We start from the raw sequence: 27,300 nt of genomic DNA, 5'->3' as shown, positions 1-27,300 counted from the left end.
CATAAGTTTTCCGTGATCTGGGGATACACACGCAATAAAAATTATTACATCTAAGTTCTATTAAAGAAATATTTTAAAGAGTTCTTATAAATAATTCAAAAGTAGATATTGAAGGGGTTTTTTTATAAGTAAGAATTACTAACGGGGAAGAAAAACCAAATGAGCTTGTATACTCATCAAAAGATACAAAAGAGAGTCTTTTTTCGCAAGTGCCCGGCTAGCTCAGTCGGTAGAGCATGGGACTCTTAATCCCAGGGTCGTGGGTTCGAGCCCCACGTTGGGCGCAGGCCTTCGTTTTTCGCTCCGGAGTTTCATTTTTCCTAAACCTTTTAAGGTGTCTCCAAAGCGTTATAACTAAGAAGGGCTCTGTAAATCCAATTAGTTTAAATGCTTTCAACATTAACCAGATCTCTGGAAAAAAGATATTTTGCAACCGGAACAGGTCTCAAACGGCGCTTGCGCACTTGAAAGCAGCCGTTCCTCTTTCCTTCTGGGTTCCCTCCCCAGCCGCCTGCTTAAAGCACGGAGGAAACGCAGAGGCCACTGTATAAAGTTGAGACTGATTTTCTCTGTTACTGCGCACACTTGCGTAGTTGCTGGTAGAGGGCAATTTTTGCTTTTATCCCAACAAAATTATGAGCCCCAATTTTGGCAGCTTTTCTAAAACTGAAAGAGATCCTATGTAAAAGCAGTTGGGGAGGCTGGAGGACTTCAAGAAAATGTGTCTTCCTTTCTTGTTTATTTTACTTTTTCTTCCTGTCAGTGTAGGGCCTGTCCTGCGGTGGGGGAGGGATAGAATGTCCCCTGGAGAAGTGTAAAGTGAAAAGCGATTCTTTCTGTGGTCGGACCTATACAACCGGCGCAGACCTCAGGTTTTCTTTCATTGTTCTTGGGACTATATTTGGGATCTTTCCATCCAAAGTCGGTGGATATTAGGAAGTTGATGTTCTGGAAAAGGCGAGGCCGTTTGAAACAGAGCAAAAGAACTGAGATGTGACAATTCGGAGGAGCAGTCAGGTAATGGCGGGAGGCAGGACTTCCACCATTTTCCTTCTTCATTGAGAACTTTGAAGCAATCAGGCGGAGCACGTCCACACACCGGCCCGCCACGTCCAGGCGCGTTCCAGGACCTCACCACGCGGCCACGCAGGTGAGCGATCCTGCTCTGCTCCTCCGGGAGCCAGCCAGTCACGGCGCTGCGCGTTCCTCCACCTCCGCGAGTCACCGCCCGCTCTCCTGCAGTCAACGACCAATTGGCCTCTCTTCTTGCTGGTTTCCTTCAACATACAATCATGCGGTTATTGCTCTATCTTAAAACAAAATAAAAACTTTGACCTAGTCTCCTTGCAGGCTACCCTTCTATTTCTTTGTTCCCCTTTGGAGAAAGTCACACGCCCGCAACTCCCCCCACCACGCCCCCCCCATCCCCGTTGCCTAAGCTGCCCATTCCTCTCCTAATTCTGACAACGTCCTTCACCCAAAGACCAAAAGAAAAAGAAAAAACCCACCACGTGTAGTTGAACGAGTTTGGTTTATTTCTCACTGCAGCGAGGCAGAACTGTGGGATGTCTCAGTAAGAGAGTGTTAGAAAGAACGTATCATAAGAGTTGAGTTTTAGCTGGGTAATTTGGGGGAGAGTCTAAAGGAAATGAGAGCTCCTTCTGGATTGGGTGTTCTGCGAAAGCAAGGGCAATTCTATGATTTCTTATCTATACGGAGAGCTGACTAAAGGAGGGATAAAGCTGAAATGGGTAAAGTGATAGTCTCTCGTTTAGCCAGGGAGGAGGATCATTGGTGTTTTGAGTTGGACAGCGATCAACTTGTCTAAAGAAGATGTTCTCTCAGATGCCAATTCTAAGTCTAGGCTTTCTGGACTTCTAACCAACGGGCTATAAATTGGGGTTCCCACAACCTTCTCCTCAGGTTTGATAATTTCCTAGAATGGCTCACAGAACTCAGGAAAACAGTTTACTTACTCCTGGTTTATTATAAAGGATACAACTCAGGAACAGCCAAATGAAAGAGATACATGAGGCAAGCTGTGGAGGAGCATGGGTCTTCCATGCCCTCTCCTGGCGTGCTACCCTCCCCACACCTGGATGTGTTCACCATCCTGGCAGCTCTCTGAACCCTGTAGTTCGGGAATTTTTATGGAGGCTTCTAACTCAGTTTCCAGCCCCTCCTCTCTCCCTGGAGTATGGGGGAGAGGAGGGGTCGGAACCTGCAACTTTCAACATTCTAAATCTTGGTTTGATCTTTCTGGTGACCAGCCTTCATCCTGAAGCTATGCAAGAGCCCACTAAAGAGTCACCTCATTAGAATGAGAGACACTCCCCTATTACTCAGGAAATTAAAAGGGATTTAGGAACTCTGTGTTAAGATGTTCCTAACACCCCCATCACACAGGAAACTACAAGGGTTTTAGCAGCTCTATGTCAGGAACCAGGGGCAGAGCCCAAATACATATTTCGTATTATGTCACACTTCCCTAATTTGTCTTTGTTCAAGTCACTGAGAAATAAGCCCAACTCCAATCACCCTATTCTAATTGGCGACTACCCCACCATCCACTTTACCCTACACTATTTTTCCCATAGAAGGTATCATCGTCTAACTTACCACGTTAGTATCTTTTGCTTCACTTTCTCCCAACCCCGTGGAATGCACATCCACAAAGGCAGGACTTTTTTTTCTTCTTATTGAGTTGATAACAGTTTGCATCGATGTGAGATTTCAGTTGTACATTATTTCTTGTCTGTCACTACATAAGTGCTCCGATTCACCCCCTGTGCCCACCCCCACCCCCCTTCCCCTGGTAACCACTGAACTGTTTTCTTTGTTCGTGTTTGTTTATATTCCACATATGAGTGAAATCAGCTGGTGTTTGTCTTTCTCAGTCTGGCTTATTTCACTTAGCATAATTCCCTCCAGGTCCTTTCAAGTTATCACAAATGGGATAAATTTGTCTTTTTTTATGGCTGAGTAGTATTCCATTGTATATATACACCACATCTTTTTTACCCTATTATCGGTCAATGGGCACTTGGATTGTTTCCAGGTCTTGGCTATTGTGAACAGTGCTGCAGTGAACACAGGGGTAAAGGCAGGATGTTTGACTTTGCTCACTAATATATCTCAAGCACATAAATTAGCATCTGGCAGACATTCCATAACAAGTGTTGAACTAGTGAATCAAGAATGGTGTTAGTTTCCTAGGGCTGCCATAACAAGGCACCACAAGCTGTGTGGCTCTAAACAACAGAAATTTACTGTCTCACAGTTCTGGAGGCTGTGCAGGCAGGCATAATCTCAAAACCTCTCTCGAACAGTCTACTCTGTGCTTCTTGCTCTCAGGTCTTGCGTCGCCAGCAATCCCCGGTGTTCCTGGGACTGCAGCTGCGGAACTTCAGGCTCCGCCTCAGCTGGTACGTGTTTTCTCTCTGTGAAATGTCTCCCAGGGCATTTTCCTCTTCTTATAAGGACACTAGTCACAGTGGATTAGGGCCCACCCTAATGACCTCATCTTAATTTGATTACACCTGTAAAGACTCTTTTCCAAATAAGGTCACATTTACAAGTCTTGAGGGTTAGGACGTCGACATACCTTTCTGGAGCACACAATTCAACCTTTAACCCAGGGCTTAACTTCAGTCATTAGGTCTCTGCCACTTTACAGCTGGCTATAAAGCTCTGTTTCAGTCAAAGATCTTATTTTTTATATTATTCAATGATGGGAAACTTCTAAGTACCAAATTCAACAAAAATTAAAATTTTAAAAATTATGTTTACTACACAAAAAAAGGATAATGCTGGGGCTGGCCTGGTGTTGCAGTGGTTAAGTTTGCACGTTCCACTTCAGTGGCCCAGAGTTCACTGGTTCGGATCCTGGGTGCGGACCTATGCACTGCTTGTCAAGCCATGCTGTGGCAGGCAACCCACATATAAAGCAGAAGATGGGCAAGGATGTTACCTCAGGGCCAGTCTTCCTCAGCAAAAAGAGGAGGATTGGCAACAGATGTTAGCTCAGGGCTAATCTTCCTCAAAAAAAAAAGGTAACACTGAATGCGTAAAATTCACAATTAATAGTACACCTATTCCTGGCATTCCCACTGGGAGGTTTCAAAGACAAAAAGATAAAGGAGCTTTGCTCTTATGGAGCTTATATTCCAGAAAGGAAGATAAAATCTGTACAGAAACAATTCCAAGGTGAAAGCTGGCAGTGCCTCAGCTACAGATAACGTTCTTATGGGAAAGCGCACTGCTCTGGGGAAAGGGTGCCATCTGGGAGCAGCAGGCCCAGAGCAGACAGGAATCTCACTTGCAGGAATGAACATATTAGGAAATTGGATGGAAAATTGAACTTCATAGTTTTATTCACTGGTTTAACATGGTTTTTAAGTTCTTCATGACCTAATCCTAAATTACAATTAGCAGTACCTCATCTCAATGCCAAATGCTTTAATATTTTGCATAGAGAATTCAGTCCACATAGCCTGGAATAACCCCCAATTACTGAAACTCTATTCATCCTTTAGGAACAAGGTCAAAAGCCTCCTTGGTGAAGCTTTCCTTGACTCCCTGGCCAGAAGTACCTACATCAGTAACAGCAATCGATACGCTTTACAGCACCTGCCACATTCTGTTTGGTATCATCTGCTGTGTACACATCTACTTCTATTAACCTGTTAACTTCCTAAGGGCAAAGGTCCATGTCTTACTGTTGTAGAATTTACAGTGTCTAAAACTATACTAGGTACACAGCAGTCAGCCAATAAATATTGAGTGAATCTTAGTCTTGAGCTTCTAAAGTAGTAGTATATGGTGAAAAAGTAGAGCTGGAAGTATTTTAAATATTTTTAATTTTTTTCCTTTTTCTCCCCAAAGCCACCCAGTGCATAGTTGCATATTTTTAGTTGTGGGTGTTTCTAGTTGTGGCATGTGGGATGCCACCTCAGCATGGCCTGATGGGCAGTGCCATGTCTGCGCCCAGGATCTGAACCGGTGAAACCCCGGGCCGCTGAAGTGGAGCGCGGGAACTTAACCACGTGGCCACAGGGCTGGCCCCATGGAAGTATTTTAAAAAGTAAAACACACACACACAAATATAAAAATGAATCCTTTCCTATTCACAATTCCAGGAATTGGCTCTTTTAAGTATTAGCTGGCATTGGTATCTTCATACATAAAGTATATGGCAAAACTAGGAAGGATCCAGAAAAGGTCAATCACAATGATTAAACTATGAGTAAGAATGGACTAGAGACATATAATCCAGAAAATGTATCAATTTCTACTCTGTCTTCAGGAATATGAGCATACCTATGTGTTTATTTCCCATCTTTACCTAGAAAGAATGAAACCAGCAAAATTTCAGGAAGAGGTAGTTCATTAAAAATAAATGAAGAGAAACAAACAAAAATAGAAATTAAACAATGACTTAGTACATATTTCAAAGAACCCCTGCTCTGAGAAGATAAAAAGCACAAAACAGAAGATTAAAGGCATTATGAATACATGCTTATAAAGGAGTTGCATAAAAATGCATAAATACGAAATATCTTTTTTCTTAGAAATGTATAATTGTTCATAAAAGAAAGTGCTAAGAAGTGAAAGTTAAGTGAACATTTCCACATGTTGCTTAACAAATGCTTAACTATGTTACCAAACATTCTTAGTCCAGTCAAATATATTTCTGGAAAAGCAGGATTATTATAATAAGGACACAAAAATACCAAAACAAAAGGATTTTAAGAAACAGACCCACATTAGTAGTTGAAATAACTGGTTATGGTAACATTATTTGTTCTTTAAATGAAATAATTGCTGAAAATAATGAAATTAATGGATTCTCCAATGCCCAGGACAGATACGTCAATGGTGGAGAGGCAATGTTGTTATCCTTTTTCAAAAATGAACTATGTAACAAACCTCCAAAATTAAACTGCTTTACTATATTTTATTGATACAAATACAACAAATTTCATAAGCATCAGCTACCATTTTACCACTACACAAGAAAAACAAAAGTCAAAAGAATTAAATATTAATGCGAAGAGTAATTACAGAAATGCTTTCACTTCCACGAAAGCTGTCTCCAACAGCATCCTACATACTTAGTACAATTTGCTTGCAATTGGTTAGATATCTGAAATGAAGCAAAGTTGAATTTTAATCAAACTTTTATTTCTCAGTGGAAAATGCTCTCTTCATCAAAGGTGGTTGAGTTTTCCCGACATCAAACATCATTTCCAAAGGTGGATTATTAAGAGAACACCAATCAGGTATACGGCCTGTCTGATTATAATATTCCTTTGAGACTGAACGGCTCCCAAGTATGTCCTGCAGTGCTCCAAAAATAGCTCCTGTGTGGTAAAAAATATTTTTATAGCTAAGATGAAAACTTTTACTAGAAAATTTTATGTATACATATATCCACTTCATTCTATGAGAAGAGAAAACAGGCAAAATTCAGCAATACGTAGTCACACTCTTCAAATTAATTCCAGTTAAGTTGTTCTATATCCTATATTTTGAACAATAGGGTAAGACAACTCCTATGTTAAAAGTAACTAAATGGCCTATAGCAGAGTATAGTGAAAATGATAAGTATCACTGTGTCTAAAAGCAGGTGAGGTAAAGTGGGGTAGAAAGTATTTTCAACTCTGTATAAATACAATAAATAATACCCGTAGTTTTCTCTGCCACAACTCTAAGATTAAATGTCAAGAAATAAAACGGCACTGCAAACCCAGTAAGCATCATTATAATGCCCTAAGAGTCTAGGCCGAAGACCTTATAGACACCCACAAGGCAATCTTTAAAAAATAATTTATTAACTAAACCCATTTGTCCTAGATCAAAATTACATGTTGACCAAATTCTACTTTACAAGAAATACAACAGCCATTTAAAGTCTGAATACTCTGTCTTTCTCTCTGAATGATCCTGATATCTATTAGCTCTAACTGCATCATAAAACACATATCAAAACATTTACAAATATATATGTCCACGAGTGTTTTTCTCTTCAAAGTAGTCTCTTCATTAGGCTATTCGTTATTTCAATGAAACTACCATTTCCTATAATAGTCAATGAACTCAGTCACAAAATAAAGTGTAACTATAAAATAAAGAGATCCATTTTCACATAGGCTCACAAACTAGCTTTGGAAGGAATTAAATGTTTTGATCAGTGGAATAAATGCAGAGCTATCACTATTATGAGGGATAACTTTAACTGGATGAAGACGTTTACTGAAAAAAATCAAAATGCAAATACCATGAGAAATAGACATATAACTCTGAAAATTAATAATTTAAGGAAAAGTTACCGTTCAAAGAAAATTATTTAATTGTTGTATTAGCTTATTAAGTGGGCAATTTTGAACACTGATATATCCCTTAGTAATGCCATTCAGGAACCAATTACTATATAATCATTATAGTTTAAAAACTAAATTCTTACCTCCCAACCAGGCCACACAATTAGCCTTTGCAGGTGGAGTGTGAATTCGGAACGTCTTGGTACCAAGTGCTTTTTTATATTTTGGTTTTTCTACCAAATACCTTATTTCTGCAAGCAATCTGTGGAGAAATCCTGGCAACATAGATGTGCCACCTATGACTACCAAATTCTCTGCTAGCTGCTTCCTGGTGTCTATCGGGCACTGTTATTAAAGGAAAGAAAAAAAGGATTTATCCTTAATTGTATAATTAATGCCTGACTGGATTTTAAAAAATATAGATTATGTATTGCAAATTAAATAGGTGATCATTTGAATTAAAAAACAGGTTTCTTTAACAAGGGAGTTTTTCATGCAGCAAATATAACCACCATGAAAATACTGCCATATACTTATATAAAACTTTAAAGATTTTAAAATCTAATAGTACAGAATTTTAAATTCTACAGGGCATATGGTCGTAATATGTGAGTATTTTCATTTTCAGAGTAGAATGACTGAGTTGAGCAAAGAATATGACAAGAAATAACTTTTTGTTTCTTTTTAGCAAGAGAAGTATGTGGAAACAATTTTTCTAAGGTCCTATCTCCACAGTATTATATCCAGAGCCAGCTGTCGAGTGGGAAGATAACATTCTTAGAAAAATTATGTTTCCATATCAGTTCTCTCTAAGAATTAGGAATGTTAAAGTCCTTCACTGATGTTATGTTTTTCATCAAAGTCCCTGAGTGGAGCCCTAAAGGTAGACAATATCTTCCAAAGCAATGGTATTTCACATGGAGTTCTGTGATTCCACAGTCATTAAACAAAAGAGCAATGTTATCATATACCCTGTGGAATTTAAAACACAATACTACACAGACCCGCATTTGAAGAAACTACAAGCCTCACTAAACAGCAACCTGGCATCACTGCTAGGGAAAAAATGCATGACATGTCCATAGCACTTATTCTCCCTGCGTGTGAAATGTTGCGGGTATCATATCTGTGTCAAAGTAAAACTCAATGGCTAAAATAAAAATACAGAAAGTAACACTTAAACATTTTCTCTAAAGAGCTGTAGTCATAAATTGAAACATTTACAAGATAAAAATACCTGCATAAGGGAATCCAGTATTAAAGTGGCAACTGATTTCTCTTCATTATCTTGTTCAAAAAGAATTTCCACAATAGAATCTCTAATGAGATTAAAAACAGGGAGTGCTTTGTTGGCATCACATAAAATGATACACAAGATAGCATTAATTCTATTGACATATTTTTAAGTAAAATTATTAAAACACAAGGTGCTCACAATTGTAAATGAGAAGAACAGTATCTGCCTCACGGGTGTCGAGGTGAGGCTTCAATAAGTTAACAGAAGAATGCCTGGCCCAAAGGAGGCACTCCCTGACTACTAGCTACAACTATTATTATGTATGGATTTACATATGTTTTGTCCAGTTACACTTCCTTAAACCTAATAACAGAAAAGGAGCGTAATTCTATAAAAATTAGTAAGATTCAACAAGAGATCAGTAGCGATACAAGCATTTCTCTGTTTTTAAAAATAATACATGGCAAGGATTGCTAGTTGCCTAATAAAATATCCATTTTCCTGTTCATTCTCAAATTAACCCTATTTTGGGGGTAGCACAAGGAAGATCTTCCTGGTAATGGAATAGTTCTCTATCTTGATTGTGGTGGTAGTGATTACAGAATCTGTGTGATACAATTACACAGAATTATACATACACATTACACCAATGCCAATTTACTGGTTTTGATTTTGTACTATAGTAATGCAAGATATAACCACTGGGAGAAACTGGTGAAGAACACATGGGACCTCTCTATATTTATCTTTGCAACTTTCTGTGAATCTATAATTATTTGAAAATAAAAGATAGAACCCATTTTTAATCTGGATACAATGCGGCTCCCCAGTTGAAACACTGTGTCTACCAGCCTCCCTTGCAGCCAGATGTAGCTAAGTACCCAACAATGAGATGGAGGCAGAAATGGCGTGTGGGACTTCTAGAAAACTTCCTTAAAAAGGAGACGAAGCACTTTTTTCTTTCTCTTCCTAGGACTGCTTACTTGAAACATAGGTGTAGTAGCTATAGCTGCAGCTATAAGTAGAGCCCTGGACCTCACAGACAAGGGCTACACCCCACAGGTGATAGACGGAAGGCTGTTTGGGTCCCTCATGGGAGTTGTTATACCATCCCTGGACTATCTTTCTCAGAACTTCTTTTAAATGAGACACTTCTATTTTGTTGAAGCCACTATTTTCAGGTTTGTATAACTGGTGGCAAATTGAATCCTAACCAATGTGATACAAAACTAGCTATACGTACGCATATATAAACACCATTTTTAAAAAATAAAATTGGGATCATACTATACATAGTATTTTAAAGCTTTTTTGAATCTTTTTCAAAATATAAAGTTCTCTTCCTGAGACTCACCCTACTTGCTAACTTGTTCCATTTCGTCAGCAAAGTATACTGAGGCCTGCAGAATGCTGAACTCTCACGGCTTCCGCCACTTGCTGATAGGCCTGTACACTTCTGCTTCTACAGGTTGAGTTCAATCTTTTATTGCCGCTTGATTTGATATTGAAGTTACACACTTCAACAATTACTATTTAACCAATGAAATATTAGGGTAGGAAATTGGTTTTTCCTATGTGAATTATGTTGAATGTGTTGGAAAGATACAATAATTTTTAAAATCTTTTCAAAGTATAGGTAATACATCTGTAAAAATCCACAAGAAAATATCTAGGATTCTGTACCAAGACTGATTCACAAGTAACTAAGTTCTCACTGTACTTAAACAAACCCTGAAACTCCTAACCCATGAATTACTTGTATAAGTAAATTTAACTCAGAACTCTAGAAGCAGACTTATTCTCAAAGAAAAGGTCTTGGAAAAAAGTCAGGCAAATAAACACATATTTATAAATTCTAAGTTAAACTAAAATGTTTACTATATGATTTTTTTAAAATGGTCTTTTACTTTAAACGACCCTTCTGACTTATCAACGAACTATTGGTCTAGCTTGCATCTAATTAAAAGGTTTCAAAGGAACTGGATTTTTTCGTAGAAAACATGTTAGCAAACAACTGTAAATTAACTGGATCTGGAATGTGAGTCATAGTGGCTTTTTTATTCCCAATATATTCTCCTACTATTATATAACCAAAAAGCTCCATATTAGTTGAACTTCCTTAAACACTTATTTTCTTCTCTTATTCTGGGCTTCACTAAGCAATCAGGAGAAAATTTAAAATAGTAATTTAATGACGATAACTTAAATAAGAGGTAAAATGACAAAAAGTTACTACCAAAAAGTGTTACATTCTCACCTTTTGTTCCCCCAACCTGTCATCCTTTTTTCTTTGCTGAGGCAGATTCACCCTGAGGCAATATCTGTCACCAATCTTCCTCCTTTTTTCCTTTTTTAAAATGTGAGACACTGCCACAGCATGGCCACTAACAGACAAGTGGTGTAGTTCCATGCCCAGGAACTGGGCCCAGGCTGCCAAAGCAGACTGTGCTGAACTTAACCACCAGGCCACTGGTGCTGGTCTGTAACCTACCATCTTTAACATCTGTATATTTATGTTCATTCTTTTAATATCTTAACCTATGTTAATTATCTCAAAATCTAATAGGGTCTTCAATATTTATATAATAATTCTTTTCTGTGCATCTTCTGAACTAATATTTTACAGATGAAACTTTTTTTTTTTAGGATTGGCACCTGAGCTAACAACTGTTGCCAATCTTCTTCTTCTTCTCCCCAAATCCTTCCAGTACATAGTTGTATATTCTAGTTGTGGTCCTTCTGGTTGTGCCATGTAGGATGCTGCCTCAGCATGGCCTGATGAGCAGTGCCATGTCCGTGCCCAGGATCTGAACCAGCAAAACCCCGGGCCACTGAAGTGGAGCATGTGAACTCAACCATTCAGCCACGAGGCCAGCCCATAGGTGAAACTTTTAAAATACAAATTTTATAAAGCTTAGTATAAACAAAATTTATATTGCTATTTATACTATTGTAATATAATTATGTAAGTCCTTAACAACAACTTATACTGCATCGACAGACAGAATAATTTAATGAATTAAAAAAAGGTGAATTACCAAATGGTCCTAAAGATTTAGCATATTTGGAAAATAGATTCTTTCTAACAAAGTGTTGTAAAGCCGGAATAAGCAAACTAAGGCCTGCAAGCCAAATCCAATCCACTACCTGTTTTTGCAAATAAAATGTCATCAGAACACAGTCACGCGCATTCATTTTACACACTGTCTATGGCTGATTTTGCACTCCAAGTGTAGAGCTGAGATGCTGCAACAGAGACCACATGGCGCACAAAGCCTAAACTATGTACTATTTGTCCCTTTACAGAAAAAGTTTGTTGAATCCTGTTTTAAACTATCATACTTTATTCTCCACCTCAAAGAATGGTTAGTTCCATTAACTAAATTAATTCTGAATTACTCTGATGAACAGGAAAGAATGCTTTTTAAAGTTTTAAAAAATTAAAAAGCTGAATAATAAAATTAATCATGAATGATGAGGCTTCACAAAAACCAGATAATTGTTAAATCAGCAATACTAAAGGCTTACGCAGATACTTTTAAAGGCCAAAAATTTATTTTAATTCATCATTTTGCTGACAAAAATTAAGGCCTAACCTGATTGATCCAAGGACATGCAAAATCTTCTCTCCATCTAATGGGTAGTCAACATTTGGAGGTGGTGAGGGACGCTGAAATACAGACATCATAAGCCTAAGTATACAGGTTATAACCTCTGAAAAAAGAACATACATTTATTTTTAATTTACCTCAGTATTCCCTTCAATATTAAATTTTGCTGCTTGGATTTTTAGTCCACGCTTCAGATCACTTACGAAGCAAGTGCGCACTCAAAAGAAAGAAAAGCAGACTTCGTTACAGTTTGCGGTTGAGTCAATTCTATGTCCCAGTTAAAACCATTCTATTCAAGTGTTCATGCTAATCATTCATTCCTTCAGATTTTATAAACTATCCCTGTGTTTATTTAGCTTATGACAATTTATTCACAAATAAACAAACTTTCTCATTCACTAAGGAGTCATAGGACGTTGCATGTTCAGCTTCCATAAAACCGCATTTAAAAAAAAAACACCTTTGAGGAAACTATTATGCTTTTTGATATTCCTTGTATAAAGAGTACCACAATAAAAACAAACTTTAGCATCATGAAAATACAGTATTCTAATTGAGTAGTATATTTCTTGGAACCAGAATGACTTATATCTCTACATCTAATCTTAGTTATCTATCTATCTGATTCTTTCTTTAAAATCTTGGTTGGTCAGAACACTAAGCTAAATGTTGCTCTTAACTGCAGTTAACACTCCTTAGTTTAAGGTTTTTTGGCATGATTATCTTCTCCCTCTTGGCACACCCCAATACTACCACTTTCCTTCTACTCTATCATCGGTTATTTTTTTGGACTTTGTTTTTTTTCCTTCTTCTCCTCCCCAGAGGCCCCAGTACATAGTTGTATATTGTAGTTGCAGGTCCTTCTGGTTGTGCTGTGTGGGATGCTACCTCAGTGTGGCCTGACAAGTGGTGCCATGTCCATGCCCAGGATCCAAAACAGCGAAACCCTGGGCTGCCAAAGCGGAGCACGCAAACTTAACCACTCAGCCAGGGGGCCGGCTCCTTTTTTTGGACTTTGAACATTTATTCTTTTAAAGATTCTTTCTGTTGTAAAGTACCTATTATAATAAGCTGCTTCAAATTACTTTTAGAAATAGGTAAGGAATAAAAATTTTTTTAAATTGAGACAAAATTGATGTCAAATGCAAGAAATCTAATGACTTGGTTAATTACTTGTGAAACATGTTAAATATATATTTATATATTATTTAAAATTTTTTCGATTCACTAACTCAAAATATATTTGTCAAGAATCTACAATATGCTAATATATTAGATAGTAAGCTAGGTGCTCAAGTTACTTATATATTTTATATTTTATTCAAGTTCTCATAAGTATCTAAGCAATGTAAATATCTAGCCCTCAGGATCTTATATACTTGGCAGAGGAAAGTGCCCTTCTTTAAAGAAACCAAATTCACTGAATTAAAAATCCACGAACAGATAAATTACACTTAAGAATTTTAAGGGGCCGCCCCATGGCTGAGTGGTTAAGTTCAGACACTCCGCTTCGGCAGCCCAGGGTTTCACAGGTTTGGATCCCGGGCACGGACATGGCACTGCTCGTCAGGCCATGCTGAAGCGGTGTCCCACATGCCACAACTAGAAGAACCCACAACTGAAATATACAGCTATGTACTGGGGGGGCTTTGGGGAGAAAAAGAAGAAAAAAAAAAGAAGACTGGCAACAGATGTTAGCTCAGGTGCCAACCTTTAAAAAAAACATAATAGTAAAAAAAGAATTTTAAAATAATTGAAAAAGACTTAGGTAATTAAACTACATAACTAATATAATGAATGTGTGTTGCATACTTTATAGAAATGGGTTCCTACTGCACATATTATTCGCAACATGCTTTTGCCCTTTATGTATTATGGACATCCTTCCAAATCAATACATCTAGCTCCTTCTTTTTAATAGCTGCAGGTATTCCTTATTATTAAGTTAGCAAATTTCATTTAACATTCCCCTTTTAGTTGGAATGCACACTTTTGATTTAATAAATATGCCAGATTGCCTTCCAAAAGGGTTAGTTTTCAATCCTTACTAATAGTAATATATATTCATTTCCCCATAATCTCACAAATACTGGATATCTAACTTTCAAATTTTTGCCAATCTGATTTGTTTCCCTGACTAATGGGAAAGCTGAATACCTTTTCACAAGTTGGAGGCTAAATGGAAAGACACACTCCAAACAATTAACAATGGTTATGTCATGGGGAAGAGACTGGAAGAAGGGAAGGGAAACTATTGATTTCACTTGCGATATTTCTGCATTATCTGAGCTACTGCAATAAGCATGTACAAGTGACTGAATTTTTACAATAACTGAAGAGATTTTAGGTAATTACACCAGGTAAGTAAGCAACGTAATGCAGAACAAGATCCACTTTGCAGCCCTAGCTCTAACTCTACCTATTGTATTACACTGAACAAATTTTTTAATGTTTCAGGGCCCCAACTGCACCAGATTATTTCCAGGTTCCATTACTGTCTAATTCTCTATTAAATATTCTAGAATATCAATTTTACACGACACTCTCAGTACTGAAGAACATTCTATTTTTAATGCTTTTCCTTTTTAGTAAATCAAAATACCAGAAAACTCTAGTTAAATATATCATAAAAATGCACTTTGGCAAAGGAGAAGTAATATATCTTATTAAAGTGAATCCAATATACTTTGGCCCCAACTGTACAATTTCCCAAGTCAGTAAAATGATTGACCTTATAAAAATGTAATATAAAAAACTAGAGTAAAAAAAACACCATACAACCTAAAACCACTGGCTTTCTTAAGCAACCTAACTATTATTTCATACTGTGAAAACTACTAATTTCCTAGTAACCCTGTATACATATCTATAATTGAGCAATTTCTTCAATAACACATCATAAGTAATGCCAAAAGCTTCCAAAAATCTGAAGAAAAATCAAAATTTTATTTACATGTGTAAATATTTAGAAAAACATGTCTTCCAAACTAATACTTAAGGATGAAAGGGACAAAAATGGGAACTTAATTTACCTTTAATGTCCTCTAAGACACCCTCTGGAATTGAACCTAAAACAGAAATTTTATTTAGAACTGTAGAACTTTAACAATAAGCAGAAACAGTCTGCTTCTTCACATTTCCATTTTCCATTTCAGCAAAATTTTTAAAAATTTAAGTACCATAACTGTTTGAAGCCACCAAAAATTAACCTTGCTTTTTAGGGAAGAAACTTCATCATTCAAAGCCAAGCCAAAGCACAGAAGTTGAAGCCAGATGTGCACGAAGTGCTACAAGATGTCATATACTCATAAACTTGATAAAAACAAGACCTTAAAAGGACAGTAGAATACTTGGCATTAGATAGGAACTGACCAAGACAATCCTTTCCCCCATAAAAGGGTTCACCGGTTATTTTGTGGTAAAGTACTTAGAAGAACTGCAGGACTTAAACATGAGTTATTTATCTTTTTACTAAAAGTGAGGTTTCAAGTTTGCTTATCTTTCTTGTGACAATAAATATCAGTAATATGCTAACATAAAATATATTTTTAAAAAGGATCACACACAGACTTTTAATTTTTTCCTTCATGGTAAAGGTGACATTTTACAAAAAGGGTGAGAGAGCACCCATTCAGAGAAATCCACACTATACAGGGAGCTTTGAAAGACAGATGTCTGGATATGTTACCATTGTTACGTGATTTTGTTGCCAAAAATCTCGTTTTCTGAGGCAGACTCAGAAACAAAATTTTCTAGAGGAAACCAAGAAGGAATACTTGGAGAAGTAACAGAACACCATAAAGGAAGAGAGTCCTGAAAGCCAAGGGAAGAGATAATACCTAGAGTACATGTGAGGCCACAACGTCGGAAACTCTAGAAAAGATGACTAAAATTCAGCTACTGGATTTGGTGATGAAGAGCTCAATAACGACCTTATCATTGGGGCAATGTCATTAGAGTGATATGGGGGAAAAGAGAGTAACTAGTCAATGGGGTGAAAAAAACACACCAGTTGAAGAATGAAAAGGGAAGGTCAATCACTCTGCAACAGTTTAAAATGACGTTACCCAGCACAGAGGGAAGGCTCTGCTCTTTAGCAGCACCTGTGTCAACAGTACATTGTTCCAATAGCTGAGTTTCCAACTCCCTGAAGGTAAAAACAAAAAAGTTATTGGAATTCAAATATTGGAACTGATATCCTTAACACTTTTACTACATAATAGATCATGATGCTTTAAATAAAAGTGGTCGTATCCTTAAAAGATAAATACACTCTAGGCTAATAGAGAATGGAATGAATAACATTAAATGTCCACATTACAAGCCCTCTACTGATCACTGTTAAAAAAGGAGCATCTGTTTTGTGGTGCAGCTGAAGCAAATGTGCTAAATTCCGAGAAACTTACTTGTGAAGAGCTTTTCCTCCTAGGGGCAGGGCTCCCCAACAATTTAGTACTGGGATTCCTTCATATATCTATCAGGTAGTTAAGGATTTTACTATCGTAGGAGATAAAATGTGGTCTCCTTGGTATTTTCCTCACCTTCTGCAGTATTGTTCTAAATCAGCTTCGGTGGCAAATTCTTATTCTTTATTTTAAAAGAGCTATAGAGGGGGCCAGCCCCGTGGCCGAGTGGTAAAGTTCCCTGTGCTCTGCTTCAGCAGCCCAGGTTTGGCTCCTGGGCACGGACCTGCTCCACTTAACAGCCATGCTGTGGAGGCGTCCCACACACAAAAAACAGAGGAACATTAGTTGCGGGTGAATCTTCCTCACCAAAAAACATAAATAAGAGTTACTGGAAAATCAGAGTCTTTTTTCATATTCTTCTCCAAAGAAAAAGGTTAAACACACATATCCCCCAAATTCATTACTTAGAACTAGAGTGTCCAATAAAGTAGCCACTGGCCACATGTGGCTTCAGCACTTGAAATGTGGCTAGTCTGAATTGAGATATGTGAAAAGAATAAACTCCACACCTAATTTAGGAGACTCAATATGAAAAAAACCCCTGCAAAATAGCTCATTATAATTTTTTATATTGATCATATATTGAAATGATAATATTTTGAATATATTGGGCTAAACAAAATATACTACTAATTTCATCTCTTTCACTTGTACTTTTAAAAATCTAGTTCTTAGGGGCCGGCCCCATAGCCAAGTGGTTAAGTTTGGGCGCTCTGCTTTGGTGGCCCAGGGTTTCACCAGTTTGAATCCTGTGTGCGGACACGGCACCACTCAACAAGCCATGCTGAGGCAGCATCCCACATGCCACAACTAGAAGGACCTGCAACTAAAAATATACAACTATGTACCCAAGGGGCTTTGGGAGAAAAAAGGAAAAATTAAAAAAAAAAATTAAAAAAAAAATCTAGCTCTTAGAAAAGTTTTAAATTACATATATGTCTCACACTGTATTTCTATTACAGCTGAGAGGACAGTGGACAATATTGTACTGTGGGTTTGCTACCTTATTTTACACATTATTTTTACTGATGTTTTATAAGTCTAATATTTATGAAACAGAAAAAAACAGATTGGTAAGAACATTGAATTTGGAGACAAACATGGGTTTATATCTTGGCTGTACACTTATGACCGTGGGTCAACTCCCTATCCCATTTATAGGGATAATCAATCTTCTCATTTATATAATGAGGAGAATAATACTTATGTTGCATGGTTGTTACGAGACTTATACACGAAATACTTTATCTTTAAAAACTACTGCCAGGGGCCAACCCAGTGGCACAGCGATTAAGTTCGCACGTTCCACTTCAGCAGCCCGGGGTTCGCTGGTTCAGATCCTGGGTGCGGACATGGCACTGCTTGGCATGCCATGCTGTGGCAGTCATCCCACATATAAAGTAGAGGAAGATGGGCATGGATGTTAGCTCAGGGCCAGTCTTCCTCAGCAAAAAGAGGATTGGCAGCAGTTAGCTCAGGGCTAATCTTCCTCAAAAAAAAAAAAAAAAAGCTATCCCCTAATTTAGTTCCATAGGAGCTAAGGATTCTTGATTTCTTTCCCAAGAGCATTTCTTCTAATAAATACACATGTAGATCTCAAAATTGCAAGAGTCTTGCATTTATGTACTTCAACCTCCTTTTCAATGTAGCAATGTACAGTGTAACATTTCGAAGAGACAATTACTTATACTCTGCTTAAATGCTTCTAATGACAAGGAATGTACCAGTTTATAGGCAGTAATTCCATTTTGGGACAGCTTAAATTACTAGGGAGTTCTTCCCAATGGAAAATGATATAAAAACTACAGCACTTACTGAGCAAGTTACCATGTGCCAGGTCCTATGCTAAATAATTTACATACATTACCTCACACAAGTCACACAACACCCCTATGAGGTGGAATTATTATAATTCCCCTTTTACAGATGAGGAAACTGACACCCAAAGAGATTAAGCTACTTGACCAACATCATACAACTGGTAAGAAGCATAGCTGAGACTTACACTTGTGTGTATCTGATTCCAGAACCCTATGCCATGTTGCCTCCACGAGAGCCTCAGGAGACAGACAAACGTATTCACTTCAGTGAGCCCTTCAGCTATTTGAGGGCAGATTTCATGTTGCCATTAAATTTTAATTTTTCTTGATTTAACTTTCTCATTTCAGTTTCTCCAATTACTCTTGGTATAATCTTTTATTAGAACTTAACTATTAGAGTCAACTTCTTTGACATGTCCTAATTAGCTATGTTCCTAATTAGACATGTTCCTCTTCAAAACTGAACATAATATTCATGAGGTCTGATCCCTGGAGTATATACTGGGACCAAGTCATAATGGTAATTCCTACAAAAAGTAAATTTAAGTCTCATAATCCTATGAATTTTTTCCACGTGGTAATTCATATTTCTACATGGTAATGCAAAATAGTTTGATGCAATGAAAACCATTTGTAATAAGCCTAATTATTTTAAAGTAGAGTAAAAACTGCAAAATTAGCTGGTTGGCAAAAAAGATACAGGTAACACCAGGCTTTCCCTATATCCGCAATCCAGGACCATGGCAGAGTTTATTCCAAGCGTCAGGAGAGCCATTAGGTGACTCGGAGCAAGCAAGACAGACGGAACCTAGAGAACAACAAAACCAAAAGAAACATGATGACAAAACCAGAATGAGTGTCAGCAGCTGATGAAGCTCTTTACCTTACATTTCAAACATATTTGAAAAAACTCACAGGGACATTTTATTTGTTTATATTATGATACCTATTCAACCATCTTATGGCACTAAATTAAAACTAGTATTGATTTACTTGAATTTACACAATAATTGAAATATACTGTAATAAATAAAAACACTCCTCTTTTAAGTTAAGATGTTTCATTCCAAAATGACAATTATGAAGCATTTTTATTAATTCTTGTTCTCTCTTTTCGAGGGGAAACCGAAAGGGATAAAAGAAAAGGTACAGAAACATAAATTCGGAGGAAGACGCTACATTTAAAAAATAAAAAAACACTTTTACCATCAAAATGAAAATATAGGAAAAGGATTCTTGATTGTCTTTATTCACAAAGTTTGTAATATGAATTACTTTTAAAACATTACAATTTGGCAGTTAAAATTAAATTGAAGAACTGCAAAAATTCTTAGTTTTGTGTGACATTTTTCAGTGAGAATCTGCCAGATCTAGTGACACCCCAAATATTAGATAACAAAATATGAAAGTCTATCATAACCAAACGGCAAACAAAGTAAGGGCTAGATTTCCCTAATCTCAGTAGATATGGCAGGTATTCTAGTCATATATGAGATAAGGATAGTAACACAAACATAACCAAAACTCTAAAGTATAAATACAGAGAATCATCTATTTTATTCAGATAAGAGGCAAAGTGACTTCTTGTGTTGTTTTATGTTCTTCCTATTGCAAACCAAATTCCTAAGTCTATGACATCAGTAAGTAGAGGAGGGTATGAAACCTGTTTCTCTGTGCCTCTCTTACTAAACTATAACTTAGAAATTTAACTGCCTGTATCTCATAAACACACTGTGATTTTTGATATATTTTGAGTTCAGTGGAAGGTATGAAAAATACATTTATGTGTGCTTAATTTCTCATATACTGTATGCATTTTACACAATCTTCTAGTTTCCCTTGCTGAAAAACCCTAAATTCTAAGGCAGAGATTTTAATAAATTTAAATAATAAAGATTCTGACCTACTATGAAATGTAATCATCTTAAGTCTTAAGTTTGGTCCTCAAAATAATCTTGACTCCTGTACGATGAAAGCTACAAGTAATATTACTAATATCAAGATCTAAGAGTCACTCCTGGCACTGCCTCCTTACTTTACGGGAGACATTATTTGAATATTCCATTTAACAGGAATTTAAAGCCTCAAATGAAAGAATTGCAGAATTTAGAACAGTCAGCATAACTAAACAGTGGGAACTAGCAACACCTGGAAGAAATATACTTCACAGCACAGAATATCTCTTTTAATTCTGGAAAAAAAAGTCCAAAAACAGAAAAACTTATATTAAAATAAATAACAGAAATATCAATAAGAAGGGGCTGGCCCCGTGGCCGAGTGGTTAAGTTCGCGCGCTCCGCTGCAGGCGGCCCAGTGTTTCGTCGGTTCGAATCCTGGGCGCGGACACGGCACTGCTCATCAGACCACGCTGAGGCAGCATCCCACATGCCACAACTAGAGGAACCCACAATGAAGAATACACAACTATGTACCGGGGGGCTTTGGGGAGAAAAAGGAAAAAATAAAATCTTTAAAAAAAAAAAGAAATATCAATAAGAAGAAATCTTCAATTATCTAAGTATTGGATGAAATGCTAAAAATGCATGAAAAAACAATACAAAGAAAGAAAATAAATGGTCACTTTGAAGAGGCTTCAGTTTAATTCTGCCATCTGGATCTTCAAATGCATAGTGTAGTATATATAATGAAGGAAAGAAAATGAGGACACTTTAGTTTAAGCTTTGAGTACCTCCCAAAAATAACAACATCATCATAAAAAACAGGTACCTCAAAATACTTGAAAAGAACACGAGTGAGTGTCTCTCTGAAGTGGGAAGGACATAATACCGACTCGATAACCACAACTCGGCGGTCTCTGGGATTCACCAACAGATGCCTGAAAAGTGATAGTTTTGTTTGTAAAAGTAAATAAAAGTTTGTATTTATTTTGGTCCATAATGCAATTTCAGAATAGAGAAATAGGACTACCTTAGCTTAAGATGCTTTATGACAAAAAGACATCATCATCTTATTACCCAGGAAAGATGATACTGTTACTACGTGCTATTCACTCCGTCAGGAACTCTACATCTATTAACTCATTTATCTCGGAAAACAAAAACTACAGCCAACTTGAGAGATTAAAACCAACTTGAGAGATTAAAAAGATATTTTCTTTTTTTAGGTTACAAAAATAATACATGCTCACAAAACTCCAAATATTATAGAAGTTTATAACTTGGAAAGTACAAATACTTTACATTTCTATTACCCAGAAAATATCACTTACAGCAGTTTGCATATTTTCATTATTGTGTATGCACCTATCTTAACAGAAATATTCATTCCATAGATACTGTTCTATAACTTGCTTTTTTCAATTATCAGTATATCTAAACACCTTTCTGTATCAGTAATATAGATATGTAGAACTCTTTAATGGCTGTACAGTGTTTCACTATATAGATGTACAATAATTAAATTATCCAATCCCTTTTATTAATGGACATTTGAATTTGTTTTCAATATTTCCTTATGCTCTCTCGTTTTCTAGTCTTCAAATACACTTTTGAAAAGGTTGAAAATAAGAAAGTAAAGATGGCAAAGGAAGTCAACCTTTTTTTTTTTGCAGTACATGTAATATAACCAAATATCACTATGACTGGCTTTAGGAAAAGGCAAGGGGAAAAAACAAACACAATTGCATCTTACCTGAAATACAGTATGTGGATGAATTCCTTTAGGTAGGAATACAATTCTTCTGTATTGATATTATATTGAACAACTTTGATAGGCTATAAAAATTAAAATGATTTATTAATTTATAATAAAACAATCAAATTAAAACATGCTCATTTACTAATGTATTTTCTGGTAATCAAAAGCAATTTGTATTGAAAATGAATGTAAACATTAAATCCAGGTTAATCACTTAAGTTAGAAATCTTTAAGAAGTGGCATGTCCAAGATGTGATGGACTTTTTTTGGTCTGTGGGGATAAAAGTGTCTGTCCACAACTAAGTGAAGAGCTGTGCTCATCTGAGTTTTTCCTGCATTTGACATCGTTTTGGCAGGACTGATAATAATCAGCATAGACTAAAAATCAAAGGCTTCCTCAAACAGTCCAGACTCGGTTTAGTCCTTGTTAGTCACTCCCAAAGCACTGATCTTTCCCTTTTGTAGCATCGCCTCACTCAATTACTTGTAAAATACCTACTTTCTCTCTACACAAAAAACTCCATGGGGGCAAGAACTGTTTCTGGCTTGCTTATAATATATCCTCCTTCAAATGATACAGTGCCAGGCACAAAGTAGGTAGCTCACAAATATGTGTGGCAAAAATGAAAACATACACAATTAGCACTAACGCAGTATATGCAAACACTACCAACTCAGGAGAGCCAAGTCAACGCCAACACATAACAAGGTTTGATCCTCAGCTGTAAGTGCTCTGATGCATCACTGGCAGACCTCTCTTCAGCTGCCCTTTTAAAGGAAAGATCATCAGCTCAGCTAATTTCTTGATTTTATGTAGCTTAAAGAAGGTTCCAAACCATGGATAGCTGAATAGAGATTAATCTTGACATACACTGGTCTTGTCAAGACAAAGCTAAAAGCTGAAAGCACTAAGAAAAGTGCCAACAAGAATGTCAATGTTCTAAGTCCAGTCAGGAATCTAGTAATCTACCTAGTAACACAGTAACATCAATTATTAAAACAACACGAAAAACGAGTAGACAGGGACTTCTATCACATTTTGAATACCACACCACAAATACTTATTATATTTCTGGCTTGTCCAAGGATTTGCAGGAAATTTTGAAATCAATGAAAATTTCCCTAGTCAACCATAATTAAAAAGACTCCTGAATCAATGTATTTCATATGTTGATCTTATGAAGTATCTCAATATGAAATACAAATTGATGTACTAGTCTATTCTGCTACAACCTGTGCTTTTATATGACCAAATATGTCGATATTTGATTGTTAAATAAGGGAATCATGTCTGTATAATGTGAAAGTTGTAGGAGTTCATATTAGGTAAGAGTAGCTGAAATTATGGCAGAGTTACAACCTTCATCAACAAAAAGTCATCAACTCGGTGGCCACACAGGTAGGCATCCTTTCAGATCTATTTGTGAAAAGTTTAAATGATCGTCTGTACCAGGGGCTCCCTTTCCAGAGAGGATTCTTTCACGACTCTTTATTGGGCTGTATTTCCTCCTGATCCCAACTTAACAATAGCCTCACTGGCTTAGAGCTCACTTCCATCTGCATTGTCTTAGCTCCCAGTGACCAATATTTTCAATCTATTATTTAGTTCTATTTTTAATATCCCCGAGGGAGCCTCCAGCCATACTCAGTGGTAAGCCAAAGGTATTCCAATTTTTTCCTGAGGTATCAATTTTTGTTTTTGCTAGTGCTCTGGATTACAGTTACAGGGGTTTCGTGTGGTCTGTCCCAACCCTATTCTTCCCATATACCTGGTTTTGTTTGTGATCAAAGGGAGGTTTTTCAGGAATGCAAATATTAAGTTATGGCAGACACATCTGTATTTGATTTTAACAGGTGAATTTTACGGAATGCAAAATTATTCCTTCTATCATTCTCTAATTCCTAATCTGCCAAATTAGCTTTGGCAAGAAACTTCCTAACTTCCTTTTAAAAAATGTTTCTCACTGGGGGCTGGCCCCGTGGCCGAGTGGTTAAGTTCGCGCGCTCTGCTGCAGGCGGCCCAGTGTTTCGTCGGTTCGAATCCTGGGCGCGGACATGGCACTGCTCGTCGGACCGCGCTGGGGCGGCGTCCCACATGCCACAACTAGAGGAACCCACAACGAAGAATACACAACTATGTACCGGGGGGCTTTGGGGAGAAAAAGGAAAAAATAAAAATCTTTAAAAAAAAAAAAATGTTTCTCACTGTTCTTTGGAGTTTGGAATTACAGATAAAGGAATGAAGACCTAGCTTATATTCTAAACAGGGTAAGAATAAAATTATTCTACAGTTATGTTACATTATAAGGCTCAGAGGATTAGTTTATTAAGATTAAAAACTTTCCCTTGATACTATATAATTCTCTTTATATAAAATGTATAGAAAAGGCAAATCTATAGAGACAGAAAAAACATCAGCGGTGGACTAGGAGTGGGAACGGGGATTAACCGTAAATGGGCGTTGGAGATTTTATCGGGAGAACAAAAATGTCTAAAACTGGACTATGGTGATGGCTGCACAACTTGATACATTTACTAAAAATCACTGAATTGTATACTTAAAACAGGTGAATTTTATAGTATGCAAAATTAAACCTAAATAAAGATTTAAAAAAATTTTCTTGGAACACAGTCATAAGTTATATATTTAGCACTGTTCTAACCAATCTTATTTGAAGTCACATTTAAAAATATTTTACAGTACAGCATTTATTTTGCTAATTTATTAAAAAAGAAATACCTTAGGCACGCCAGCTTTTTTTATCACACTAGGAATTATGCATCTTGGACCAGTTTCTCCAGCAAATCCACACCTGCAAATAAAAAGAAAATTGAGTCATTCAACTTTTAATATTCTTCCCATATATTTGTCACACAAACAAGTTCTTTTGTATCTGTTTCAAAGCAGGGATCACAAAAACATCTGTTAACATTTCTGATGCATTCAAAGGGACAAAAAATATGGAAAAATTAATACCATCATTCATAATTATCTATTAAAAGTAAAAAATAAAATTATTTCAAATTAGTGATACTGAAATAAAAGTGTATTATTTTAGGGCAGCATTTCCTTCTTTTTTTTCAGTTTTTAATTCTACCTGTATTTCAGGCAACACATCTCTACAACCCTGGATCTGTGCTATATTATGTGACTTCATTTATATAATTCATATGAGTTCATCATAAGTCCATCATTCTAATATTATTAGCTTCCATATTGCTGTGTTTCCTTTTGGTCTATTTTTTAAACTATGCATATTTGATCTAGTTACAATCATTCTGTTCATACATCATGAACTCACACAATAAGCTTCTGGCCATATCATCATAGTCTTCACTGCTACATTTTAAAAACTGCATAATATTTAATCCTCTTTAAAAAGTATTCTCCTTTCTTGAGTATTTAGGTATTCCCATTCCTGTTTCATGTTAATAAAACAAAACTTTGCTAAACATGGCCACCATGTAAGCATAGTCTTAACGTCTTAACGCTATCTCTTCTTATCCTATCTAGTTTTGAGTAATGCTGTCCTATTCCCAAACCGCTCTTTCCATCCTCTCCTAGTGGCATCTCCATGTTCACTTGCACCAGCGCTCCTCAAATTCTCCAGGATGCAACCTACTGGTTGGCTTCAATTCCTTTCTTTTATTTCATAAATTCCTCTTATCACCCTCCTGTTGCCTTTGCCAATAATCATCCTCTTGTAAAGGAGCTTTCTGCTTCTCATTTCCTCAACATATAGCCAAAGTAACTACATTTGGGTGTCAGCCTCAAAGTATTTACTATGCAATTAAAATAAACCTGTAAAAACAAATAAAATATAAAGGAAGATCTTGCATAGAACAGAATGTCAGGAAACAAGGACTGTTTAATCCAATTGTACAGCACCTGAAGTCCAATTCTTAAATAGTCTCTTTTGACGACTTATTCAAGAAACAACTATTAAACACCTACTATATGTTAGGCACTGTTCAGAGATATGTAAAGATCACCAATTGTTCCCATTTTAAATAAATATAAGATGCAATTCTGGCTGTCATTTTCCTCTCTCTTGAGCTCAGTACAAAGGCTCTCAATCTGGAGTCCAAGGACCACCGTGATGGTCTGCCAACTCCTGAAATTGTGTGCAAATATTTTAAGGTTTGTGTATTTGTGATTTTCATTCGGCCGTCAAAGGGATCTATGCCATCCAAAAGACGGAGAACTACTCCTCTAGTGTTTACAAGATGCCTTTTAAAGCATGTTAAATTTCCTAATCAAAGGAGGGGGGGCAACAAAGGATCTCGAGACTCTTATCTATAGGGTTTCACCTCTTTATGTGTTCAGTCTCCCTAATTTGACTTCCTACTCTTGGGGAGCAATGGCCCTGTCTTAAACATATTTGGATTTCCAGCACCAACAGAAGCTCCATTCAATAAATGTTTAACGACAGAGATCGTCATCAAGGGTTACAGTTCGGCTGCTACCTTCCTAAGCAGGCAAGCCTAGGGTAAGAGGGGTCTAGGTCATCGCTGCCATCCTCTGCATGGATGACCCCAACAGGTCCGTTCTGTTTGGCGTGACGACCCGGGGCGGCGGCGAAGGCAATTCTCCCGAACCTCCTGGGCCTCTCTAGGAGTCAGAACCTGACTGCCCCCCGGGATCCTCGGGATTCGCATTCGCGCACGGTGGAAATAATAAAAGTCGCCGTTTGTTGGGGAGCCAGGGGAAGAAGTGCTGCTCCGCGAGCCTGCGATAAGGACTCAGGCCAGGTCTGGGGCTCGGCCCCGCGCCCTCCCCTCGGGACGACCACTCACTTGGTAAAGGCCTCCCCCAGGTCTATCACGACCGCCGTTTTCTCGCCGCCGCTCCCCAGGCCCTCGTACAGCGGCATCGTAGTAAAGAGGACGGCGGAGCGGCCAAGGCAGACGCGGAGACAGACGGCCCTCGGCTCGTGGGGCGGGGCCGGGCGGGCGGTGCCGACGGCGGGGGCCTCGCGTGGCCGCGTCGCGCAGGGCCCGGGCTGTCCCGGGCTGCGCCGTCCTCCGCGCCGGAGCCGAATCCTCGCAGGCGCCCCGTTTCCGGGACTAGGGAGGAAGACTGGGCGGCCGCAGGTCTGGTGCGTGGGGCGCAGAGGGCCGAGGCGATCAGGCGCGCCGGGCACCCAAAGTGGGCGGAGCCAGCTCCGGGTCCTTCCGGGACCCCGC

At 37.5% G+C, this 27,300-nt stretch overlaps 1 protein-coding gene and 1 non-coding gene across 3 annotated transcripts; one reads left to right on the top strand and one right to left on the bottom strand.

Moving 5' to 3' along the window:
- Window positions 1-211: 211 nt before the first annotated feature.
- On the top strand, window positions 212-284 carry TRNAK-CUU (transfer RNA lysine (anticodon CUU)). Its single transcript has one exon. It is a non-coding gene; the product is annotated as a tRNA-Lys (tRNA).
- A 5,084-nt stretch (window positions 285-5,368) lies between these two features.
- ACTR10 (actin related protein 10) lies at window positions 5,369-27,247 on the bottom strand. 2 transcript variants are annotated; one of them, XM_014864308.3, is made up of 13 exons: window positions 26,911-27,247; window positions 24,854-24,926; window positions 22,108-22,190; window positions 21,184-21,292; window positions 19,157-19,264; window positions 16,577-16,644; window positions 16,238-16,317; window positions 15,203-15,238; window positions 12,308-12,387; window positions 12,156-12,229; window positions 8,560-8,641; window positions 7,466-7,667; window positions 5,369-6,362 (listed from the first exon to the last, which is right to left on the bottom strand). In XM_014864308.3, the coding sequence occupies exons 1-13, from the start codon at window positions 26,985-26,987 to the stop codon at window positions 6,181-6,183; spliced, it is 1,254 nt and encodes a 417-aa protein (XP_014719794.1). In that variant the 5' UTR covers window positions 26,988-27,247; the 3' UTR covers window positions 5,369-6,180. The 2 variants fall into 2 exon arrangements, with proteins under 2 accessions (XP_014719794.1, XP_070369788.1); XM_070513687.1 differs by lacking the exon at window positions 12,308-12,387 and having other exon boundaries at window positions 12,156-12,273; window positions 26,911-27,078.
- Window positions 27,248-27,300: the final 53 nt, after the last annotated feature.

Source organism: Equus asinus, chromosome 7, assembly GCF_041296235.1.
Source record: "Equus asinus isolate D_3611 breed Donkey chromosome 7, EquAss-T2T_v2, whole genome shotgun sequence".
Taxonomy (NCBI): domain Eukaryota; kingdom Metazoa; phylum Chordata; class Mammalia; order Perissodactyla; family Equidae; genus Equus; species Equus asinus.
This window is presented reverse-complemented; position numbering and strand designations above follow the sequence as displayed.